The 11,547-nt window shown below is 34.8% G+C and overlaps 1 protein-coding gene across 1 annotated transcript; it reads left to right on the top strand.

Moving 5' to 3' along the window:
- The first annotated feature begins 617 nt into the window (after positions 1–617).
- On the top strand, positions 618–7,832 carry LOC105053178 (uncharacterized). Its single transcript, XM_010934248.4, is given in 6 exon segments — positions 618–768; positions 863–960; positions 1,756–1,855; positions 5,738–5,789; positions 5,792–5,919; positions 7,470–7,832. Coding segments are annotated over 5 exon segments (405 nt in total). The 5' UTR covers positions 618–768; positions 863–958; the 3' UTR covers positions 7,593–7,832.
- Positions 7,833–11,547: the final 3,715 nt, after the last annotated feature.

Consider the following 11,547-nt stretch of genomic DNA (forward strand, 5'->3'; position numbering starts at 1 on the left):
CGCCTTATGATTTGGTATTCTACCGAATATGATACTATAATAAGATAATATCGATACATAATTCAATATCGAGATGTTCCTTAACGATATTAGACAATGATATTTTTAATTTATTTGCTTGGAAGATCAAAGATTGACAAGAGTTCACAAAATAACTAATGCTACATTGGTTTCCCACGGTGAAAAAGAATCACAATGGAAGTGGAACTTGAAAAAGGGTATCGGAGGCAGACTTGGAATCACAAATCCTATTCCTTATTTAAACAGAAAATAAGAAATGTATGGAAGAGAAATATCAATTCAACTCCAACATCTTGAATGTAATTAATTGCATAGTAATTCTTTTGGAGGGCCTTTTGTTATACCATATAGGTATGAGATGGGCTTTTAAAGAGCAATTCTTTTAATGCTATAATAGCTATTGCATTATATTTTTATAATTAATCTTTTTCATTGTTTTATACTATTATTTTTTACTTCATATTTTTTTAATTTATATATTTTTACTTGATATTTTTATAAATTAATATATTTTATTTTATTTTTGATTCACATGGACGCATTTTTGTCAGATTGGTTTAATATTATTCGATTTTTTTTTTTTTTTTTTTTTAATGTGAGGAAGGCTACACTCTGTAGTCCGTGTTAGGTGATCTAATAACAGTGGTTAGATCAACTCTTCCCCCTGCCGGCCACCCTGAAAGGAACTCCAATGGCCCCTCTCGCCCCAAGGACGGCGATGCAGTCTTCGCCAGCGTCGAACGCGTCGTAGGAAACCGACACCAAAACCCTAACCCTAGTCCTCTCATTCTCTCCATATCCATCTCTCCATCTCTAACTTCTGTTTACTTTTGTGAAATAGAATGCGGAGCTGTTCACGCTTACGTACGGCGCGATTGTGCGGCAGCTCCTCACGGATCTGGAGGAGGTGGAGGAGGTTAACAAGCAGCTCGATCAGATGTAATTTTTCCTTCATTCCCCTCTCTTGATTCTCTTCAACTCATGTTTTTAGACCGAAATTTTGTGTCTTTTTTGAAATGATAGAAGTTGGATAGATCGATTATGTTTTCTAACTCATGAGTTTTAATTTTCAATGTTTAACTGGGAGTGTTAGATTGTAGATGCTGTGAAGAAATACGAAGCTGGTTTAGTTACTTTGTGGACCCAATTCATAAAAGGATGAGTGTTTCTGTGGTTAATTTTAGTTGGATGGAAGAATTTGTAAGTGTTACTTCTTTTGAGATTGGATTTTGGGTGTTCTTTGGTTTTTTTTGCTGTTATTGGATTTATTTGCTGTTGTATTGAGTTTAAAAACAATATGGTGCTTGTGTTGCACTCAAGTGGAAATAATGTTACAAATGCAGACGATATACAAATTAATCTCAAAACACTAGGCTTGTGTAGGGTATGTAAAATGGATCTGACAGCTTATGGAGGTGCCATGACAAATTTCCCAACTTTTCTTTCATCCTTCATACTCATGCTACAAAGATTACTAGGATAAATAATTAAATTGTTACTATAACACATAAGCATCCATCATCTTTCATTCTGAGTCATTTGGACACTACATCATTCTTGAACTATGATTGCATGCATTTTACTCCAGTGATGCAGTTTGACCAATCAAGAAGTATATGGAGCATTGATTAACAAAATACCTAGAATAATATTGATCTAAATTTTCATAACACTAAGTCTGTTAGGTCATTGTAATACAAATCTGTTGATGTTTAATTTTTGCTTGTTTTGCAGGGGTTACAATATTGGAGTTAGATTGATTGATGAGTTTCTGGCCAAGTCTGGTGTATCCAGATGTGTTGACTTCAGGGAAACAGCTGATGTGATTGCGAAGGTGTTTTTCAGATTTACTGTCTTTATGTGTGCTCCAAGGTTTTCTTGTATAAAGTTTATTTATATTTGGTTTGGATACACTTTCACTTTTCTAAAAGAAATTGAGTATGATTTCTTAACCATTTTGCTCATATCAGTTTTATGTCTTTGACTGGACTTGTTTATTTCTCATATTATTTCTTCCTGTAAGACATACTTACATGTCTAGGGTTTGTGTTCCTGGATCATTCTTTTGTTTACCTCTATTTGTCAATTATAAGTGCTTGTGCACTGACCATGTTAGGTGTAACTCTAATTCTATTTCTTTTTACAAAAGATGCAAATTATAATTTTGACCATCGATTAGATCTTGGACTGAACTTTTTCCCAGATTGCTTCCTAGAAGTTATCCATTGTCTGAATCTTACATTTCGTTCATTTAAGCTTGCTGATCTTATCAGATCGTTGAAATTGTTAGTATTGATGTTACTACTCATCTGTGCAACTCATGTTGATCTTGCTAATACTTGTAACTTCCTCAAGATTTTTGTTTGGCTCAACGACAGCTTTTTTGCATTGATTTGTCTGATGATCGTTAGGTAAGCAAACTTTAATAATTCAAACAATACCTGTTCCAGATGGTAAATAGTACTTTGAATGCATTTCAGTTTGTAATCTCATCATTTGACTATTTCTATTATTCTTATCTTCTCCTAATCTGATCTTCATCTTGGGATGATTTTTATGCTTATTCAACTCATCACCTTTTATGTTTATGTTGAGGCAATGAAATGTGCAGATGACATTGATCCGATGCCACTTTTAAAAATTCCCAGCTTACCTAGATTGGGAGTCCTTTCCTTGGGATTTATAAAAGTTTGTAACCTTGCACCTATTCAACCAGTTTTTTGTTCTTATCCCTTTTCCCTCTCTGCTGGCTGTGGCATCTTACAAGATTTTAGTGTATTCAATTAGGATGTTTAGGCTCACAAATTTTGAGACCATACTAGAAAGGTTGAACATCATGCAATAGCTATTCGTTCTCAGGTCTTAATGAAGCTTCAAGCCATGAGTCCAGTACATAATTGTTAGCTCAGGCATTCTTAAGGGCATGGAAAGTATTCTGATTATTTTTAGAACAAGCCAGTATTCATGAGTGGATAAAGATTATTCTAATAAAGTACTACTCCATTTACCAGTTCTTCTTCATTTGCGTTTTCTTTACCATCATTGCATATAGAATTGACGTCTAGATGAAACAAACAATATTTGGAATTGCCAATGGTGATGATGAGGGGTTATAGATGGTAATTGTGTAGATGTGTAAGCGTGTACGTCGTGCATATAGTTCTGTGTGCCAATATATCTGTCGTACATGAAGCTGTATTGTTCTAGTTAATGAAGCATCTGATTCAATTTATACCTTTTTCATTAACCTACATGTATATTTTTAATTCATTGATCATTAATTAGCTGTGTTGCATACACTTGGCTGAAACATTTGAATTTCTTTGGAACTTTCAATGCATTTGACTGAGTTGTCCATAGTTTAAACAACAAGTAACCATTGCTTTAACAGTTCTATGTTAACAAATATTCTATTTTACTTCTTTTTTTTTTTTTCATGCGGTGGCAGTCTAGGTAGTTCTGGTATTAATTCAAAGAATATGCATGCAGTTCAACATACTCATCATTGTTTTCTTATAAAAACATAATTACATATTTAAAATAGACAAAATAGTATTCAGTTGGGCAATCAGTGCATTTTATAATGATAACTTCCTTGAAGACAAATGATTTGGCTAGTTTGTGTATTTTATAACAATAAGTTTTGTATATTCTTAATCACTTTTTTCCTATTAATCATGCTTTAAATGAATACTTCCTATTTTTAACCGTGAAAGATATGTTGTTTTAAAATTTGTCCCATTTCAATCTGCAACCTTACCATCGCCTGGTAAGAAACATAGCATTGCAGCCTTTTAGGATCAAGGTCGGCCTGAAGCTTGCTCCTAAGACAACATATTAAACTTCTTAGATCCTTTTTATCAATTATGTTATTCTGCTTGGTTTTATTTGATTAATAATCATGCCCTTGTTGGCACTGATTGGATTCTATATGACACTGGTTATCTGTTCCTAGATTTGATCCTTAATTTCTCTCTTACTGTTTGAATGGCAAGAAACCTGCACCATATTATCAAGGTGGAGTAGCATGCAATAAAGTACAAGTTTCAATATATGGTGCACCACCTTCTTTCAGACATAGGCATTGATATTTCCTTTCTTGACCACTTTGTTGGGATGACCAAAATTTAGTATGCTATCTCCTAAATTTTCTAAATTGAAAACTTTTTCCTTGGCAAGAAAAGCTTGGAAACTCCTACTTTTCCTTCTCCTATCACCATGCGCACCCTATTGAGGAGATTATTGGCCTTTTCCTCAAAGTAAAATACATCAGCTTTAGGGGGTGTTTGGTATGGGTGATCTACCCAAGATCAAGGGTGATGTAGGTGGAGGTGATAAGATCACCATATTTGATTGCATCATAGTGACCCTACGTGATGGTGATTTCAAATCACCTCTACTCAAATCACCGTCCAAGATGGTGATAGGAAATCTGCTTTTGAGGATGGGTATCCAACATTATTCCATCATGATGATCTTATATTAAAATATGTTAACTAAAATATCCTCGTAATTGAAAAATTTTCTGGAAGAGAAAACCTATATTATTTTACCACGATATTTTTTCGCGTGCGTACTCGATATTCTTTACATGCAGTGGGGTGGGTAGTTGGGGCGTCATCTCCACGAAAGAGAAGGAAATCCTTTCTTTTCTTGCCGTGGTGATTAGAAAGAGAAAAAATCTATTAGATATTTTTTTAAAATTTTCTCTATCCTAATCATCAATTCCAACTCCCAACTTAATGGTGACTCGAAGCAGTGATTTCATTTTCTCAACCTAATCATGGTAACTGAGGCTTTCCTCTTCTTCCTCTACTGTCATTTTTTTTCCTTTCCATCTGAGATATGTCAGGGATATTTTTGATATTATATGGTCATAAATCTTGGATTCCCATATCATACCAAACAAATTACTTATACATATCCTGGGATTTTTAATCACTGCACCATACCAACTAAACATAGTGATCCTAGATCACTAGGGATCAAATCATCCCAGGATTTGGATCATCAGTGATCTTAAATTATCGTGATGATCCCAGCTGGGTCACCAATGCCTCTTAGTTTCTGTTTGCCAATTCACTGGTGGTTGGAATCTATAAATAAGTTTATAAGGGTGGTTGATTTTTTTTTTTTTTTTTTCTGTATCTCTGTCTAGCCTATGCTTCTTACTATTTTTTGCCATATGGATGAAATAGATCCATATCAATTAGCTGTTTAATGGTAATGCTAGTCAGTTGAATTTATGTTAATTTTGCTGCATCTTGTTGCATTTGGTGCATCACCATATCTTGCTTTCTAAAACACAAACCTTTCAATACTCATCCGTCAGAAATGGCACTACTTGGTATTATTGGTACAGGCCAAGATTAACTTGATTGTGTCATCCATTCCCAACAAATAATATGCAGATTAAAGTCATGAGGAATGAGACTCGCCTCGTGTGGGGTGGACTAGTCTCTAGATTTCATTGGATTTGAGTATATCCTTGTAGTGATTTATGCATACAAGTAGGTCAAATTGAAATGCAGAAATGGATTGTTTGTGTTTTAAGTGAAAGGCATTCATCTTTACATAGTTACTGAGTTTCGTATTTCTTTTTTTTTCTTTTTCTTTCTTTCTTTTTTCTTTTATTTTTTTTTACTTCAGCATCCTATACTGCCATATATTTTGTCAATTCGTGGATAAAATTTATGATATAAACTTTGGTAAACAGGTTGGTTTCAAAATGTTCTTAGGGGTCACTGCATCTGTGACCAATTGGGATGCTGAGGGACAAGTTGCAGCCTTGTTTTGGATGATAATCCCCTAGTGGACTTTGTTGAGCTTCCTGATACATGCCAGGGCCTTTACTACTGCAACATCTTGAGTGGAGTTATAAGAGGAGCATTGGAAATGGTTGGTTTCTCACTTCTACCAGTTTGCTTCCCATATTTTTAATTCTTGTTATTGGTATATTATTATTATTATTTGTCAAAACACTCAAATATATATTTAGTTATCCTGAATTATGTTACCTGGAAACTTCATTTTTAAGCTCTCTGGAGAGTTGACACTTTTGGATACTTGGACATGACATGACATGGCTGGACACTCTATATAGAAGTATCCTGCTAATTAAAGCAGAAAGTGTCTGTGTACCAAAACAAAAAAAAGCAGAAAGTGTCTGATGCTTTGCACCTTTATTTTGGAGTGTCATGTAGGGAACTCTCAGTATAAGTGTTGGACATTTTAGGTGAAGTATTCTTATGTCTTTACTGTAAGGTTATGAAGGTTTTATGGACACCAACCGAAGTGTCCATATGCCTTTAATGTGAGGTTATCACTCTTATATAGATAGTTTAAACAAAGTATACTTATACTTTTACATAAAGTTATCAAAATTATTTGAAAACTTTAAATGAAATGTATAATGATTAATTATCGATTGAAGTATGTTAACATGTGTTAAATTTTAAATGAACCTAGGAAATAACTTAAACAACTCATAAACTCAAGAGTATTCCATTAATCATATCACACACACAACACACTTGAGGACGTTCAGACACTTGGTAGCCATGCCAAGCGACTAGGTAATACTGTAATTCAAAATGATATGTAGATACTTTTCCCTCTGCCGTCAACATTTAATCTATAGTGTTAATTATGCATTGCCTAATCACACACGTGCATGCACAAGCACACACTTGAGGACACTCAGACAAATGTCTAGTAACACTAAAATTCAAAATGATATCTAGATGATTTTGCTCTTGATCGACATTTTATCTGTTGTTTTTTCCTTGGAATGGAGTTCATGAAATTGTCCTAATAGAAGACACATTTGGCACCCATTCCAAGTGTCAAGGTAGCACTACAAAGTTCAAGATAATATATAGATACTTCCATCTGGTGATAAACATTTAATCTATCATTTGTCACTTATAGTGGTATGTATGAAATTGTCCCGATAGAAGACATAAAACCTTGGCTTTGGCTATTGTAGGTATCTTTAAAATAAATTTCGGGAATATTTTTACTACCTTCCCATTCTGAAGGAGGAAAAAAATCCTTGTTTTATTAATGCTTGGTAAGCATGTCATTTCTCTTGGAATTGTTGCATAGCATGGGTACATGAGGATGATATACATATTTCAATGAAAAGTAATTTGTTGTTTAAACTTGCTATGCCCTTTTTGTGGATAAGGTCAAATATTGACTGCAAGGCTCAACCCTAACAATAGCTATTTCTGTATTACAACAGGAGAAACCACAGTTTAAGAAAACCTTGCTGTTATCATTATATTTGCTATATTTTTATCTCATGTGCTAGCAATTTATTGCCTGCAAGGATGCATAGCATGTGATGAATATATTGCACAATATATGATGTATTTGGATATCACGTGGAAGTATGTTTTTTATACGTTATCTGTTCACAGAGCAACCTGTTCTTATTGTTTTAGGTGTCAATGAAGACTGAAGTCACCTGGGTCCGAGATATGCTACATGGGGATGATGCGTATGAGCTGCGAGTGAAACTTCTGAAGCAAGTTCCAGAGGAATACCCATACAAGGATGATGAGTAACTTCTGAAGCAAGTAATATCCTGTAGATGCAGATCCTCTTTTCTACCAGGAATTGGCTACTCTTGTTATGGTTGCACTAGTTAGTTTTCCAGGCCTTCTTATTTTCTGGAGGTGTTCTATTTGGATCTAGATTAGAAAGCTATGTTATATTTTCCACTTTCGTCATTTGCTTTCATACATGTGTAAAGGATGTTCAGATGTTCGTTTAAAATGCATTACAGGACTAGAACTTATGGCACACTTTTAACCTTGACTGCAACAGAAAAACACTTGCATCGTATCAATTTATATGACATTGTTTAATTATCAATGCATGCTTAGATACAGATGTAGGTGTAATCTTATTAATAAGTGTGGTAGCTTATTGTCCCATTCTTGTGGTCATGATTGTGAAATGCATAGATGGCCAGAAAGGCATTCATCATAGTTCATAAACTTCCCTGAAATTTCCTTTCAACTTCCAAAATCTGTTAGCTTTTCTACTTGGCACATTTGGGTTTTGTTTATGGGACAGAAAGCTAGTGCACTGCATTTAGATGCTCGACATCTATTGCTCATAACATTGGTGTGTCTGAGGGGTTGAACAGTTGCTTTAAAGATTCTATAAAACTGAAAATTAGTCTATATTTGCTTTCTAGGTAGAAAAGATCCTAAGTGAAAAAACAGAGAAAAAGAAATGTTGTTCAGCAACTATGGTAGGCTTCTCTCTTTAATGTTAATTTTAGAATACTCCCCCCTCTTATGTGTGTCAGATTCTTTTGGTGCTATGTATGAAATATAGAACAATTCTAAGCTTGTGGAAATATAAGATTTAACCAGCTTATTTTATCTTTGATATTTTGAGAGTTGCTTTACAACTCAAATCAATGGTAGGCTAATTATGATCTTACAAAATCAGATAGCAAAGGCTGGTATAGTTGTTTCTTTTCACTGAATGGAGAAATAATGGAAAATACTTCAACTAAATGAAGTAGGCAAAGAGCACACAGAAGAAAAGGGAATCCAATTGAATAATCTGGGCAACCATTCATAATTTATAAATATGAATTGCATAAATATGTTCCTCAAATAAAGAAGGCATTACAATTAGCGACAAGTTGATGAAAATATAGAATATTGACCACTTTAAAATTGCTACAAGCTGTTCAAACTATCACTTATCTATTTGCTTTTAGCTCTCAGCAGCAAACAAGTAGGGTTACAAATAGGCTAAGAAGAACCAGGTCTAGCATGTACCCTTTCCTATTTGGACTTCTTTACATCGCAAGCAATCTAGTTAGGACAATTTGGAGATGGCAACTAAGATAGCTACCTAAGTTCTATCAGAAACAATCTCAGGCTTATTTGCATATGATAGTCGTTGCCTATAAAATTGGGTATTCCAAAATAGATACGTGCATGCATGCATATAAAAATACAAAATTTGCTAAAAGGGTAATAGAACAATTACAAGTTCAGTCCATACATTCATAGCTTCCTGTCTACCAAAATCTGCTAGCCAGTATGCATGGGTGTAGCCCGAAACCGATCCTTGACAACCAGATCTTGTAGCATAAATACCTAATCTGTAGCCAGTGTAATTGATGACATGGAGCCTACCTTTCCACATGACCATCAACCAGGAAATCCTACATGGAAAATATGTGTGACAATTTCAGCAAGAAGAAAACAAGGTGATGGAAAGTAATGCAAGACATAAAGGTATCACCCATGGGCCTAGTGCTTCTTTGGTGGATGGGGGGCTTGTGCATCATGCAGCTATCCATTGCGCAACTTATTAGTGATTTGCTTATACAATTTATCTCCTCCATGTACCTCATCTAGTCATACAACAATAATCCAGCCTCCTCACCATCATATTGTTTTCGGTCCTGGTCCCTTAGTGTGTAGTGCCTGTCTCTCCCTATATAGTTTCCAATAAGGTTGCAAATTACAGAACTTGCCATTGTAATCAGATCCTTTAGAGGTGTAGCATCTTGTTGTGGAGGACCTTGAACCATTTGTTCAAAATCTGAAATGCCCTCTGGATGAAATTTTGTAGTAGTGCATGTTGGTGGTTGAAGTGGTCCTTATCATCATTCATCACCATGGCAATGGGTATGGGTATTATCTCATTAAAACTAACCAATATAGTCCTTCTGACCTTGATAATAGGCAATAAAATTATGTGTATGTGCATTAGCCCAAATCAGTAATACAGTACTTGCCTGTATTGACTATGAATGAAGGAATTATTAAAATAAAATATATTTTAATTTGGATACTGTATAATTCATTGTTTACCTTCAGTAACTGTGAATTCTTCTTCTTCTTTGGGGCTCCTTCTTAAAACCCATATGTTGCTTGCTGACCCTCCTGTCTAATGTAGAAAAGGGAAATTGGTAGTCCAAGGAAGATGTAGCCATGGCATTCAACTAGGTAAATCGCCTGTGATTGCTATACTTTGGGCTGCTCACTTGTTTTGATCGAATAGGTAATATATCTTGTCAATAGCACCTATGGCATTCTATTCATAGACAATAAATTAAATCACTTACTAAAAAGCCAAATTACAAGTATATGTAAGTTAATGATAATTTAGTTACCCCTAATGCCAGATAAAATATAGTCCTGTTTTAATGTCATAATGGCCCTCAGGATAGAGTGGAAGGGCTTGTTTATTGTCTCACTTGAGTGTTGAAACATCTCATAAACAATCAGTTCATGGTGCCATGTCCAACATAGAACAGATGGCACCAACTGGCCTTTGCAACTTATGCCTTTTGAATCAGCATGTAATCCCCCTCACTATGGGGAATCGCAGAATGCAATGAACATGGTAGTCGTTATCTAAAATTAGTGGATAGATATTTTAATCTTAGATGATGATAACATATTTTCCAATTTTCATAATGCAAATGATCAATGATGCCAGGGTAGAGACCTACCAAATATGCAAATGAGACAAATATTGATAAACTAAAGCTATGTGCCAAAAAAAAAATGTCATGGGCCTCTTGTTGGTGGCCAATTGGCTGTCATGCTAAAGAACTCATGCGGTGGATGTGAGTTCAAAGCAAGTCAAACCTGCAAACCAATTGATCATTTGATAAGTATATGGATTGTATGAGATAGAGAGTGAGTTAGGTCAAAAAGATAGGATAAAGAAATCTCCATTCAATATGCTTGATTGCTTTGTTTTCCTACGTTCCATGCTTCTCTTCTCCTTTTAGAAGAAATTATTTGCATTCTTTTTGTGGTGATGAGTAATCCTAGATATGTGTGTTGCTTGCTCTTGACACTTAATTCTTATGTTTATGTAATTAGTTGTAAAATTTTATGCAATGTCAGGTGGTCAAGTAAAAATTTCTTGTTTTTGAATGAGTTCTTTGGCACTTAATTTTTGCCATGGCTTTTATTAAATTGCAATTTTGGTTTCTTCCATCACAATGACATGTCGAGACTGGAGCAGTAAAGTAGTTTAGATTAACCAGAGTAATTTTTTTGAGCTAATGAAGTTGCTGAAATCCATTGGCTTATGCTACTATTCTGCATCATCTGATCACAGCTAACATGCTGATGGTTTGTAAAATGATGATTGTAGTAATGAGCAAGAACAAGAAACTACAGCTACCTGATAATGTCTATTTTTATACTTTGTTCAGAAAAATTATCAAGCATGAAATGGAAACTTTTACCTGGAGATAAAGCAAAGAAAACTCGACGATCTGTGATCGGACTTGATTGGAGGCTGGACGTGGCCAAGTAGGCTGTAGTGCGGCAAAATTGGTTTATGAGGAAAAACTGATTCCACTTTACTCTTTTATGATTTCACCACTTCTAATCCTGTGGGTGATGCTCATGTGACTTGGATTTATTGGGATCATTGTCTTGCCTTTCTTCAACCAAACGGCTGGGATGGTCCGAATGGAACTCAGCTCATTCTTATTCCCATTCCAAGGCCAACTTCAACCAG

Source organism: Elaeis guineensis, chromosome 10 (genome assembly GCF_000442705.2).
Source record: "Elaeis guineensis isolate ETL-2024a chromosome 10, EG11, whole genome shotgun sequence".
Lineage (NCBI taxonomy): Eukaryota > Viridiplantae > Streptophyta > Magnoliopsida > Arecales > Arecaceae > Elaeis > Elaeis guineensis.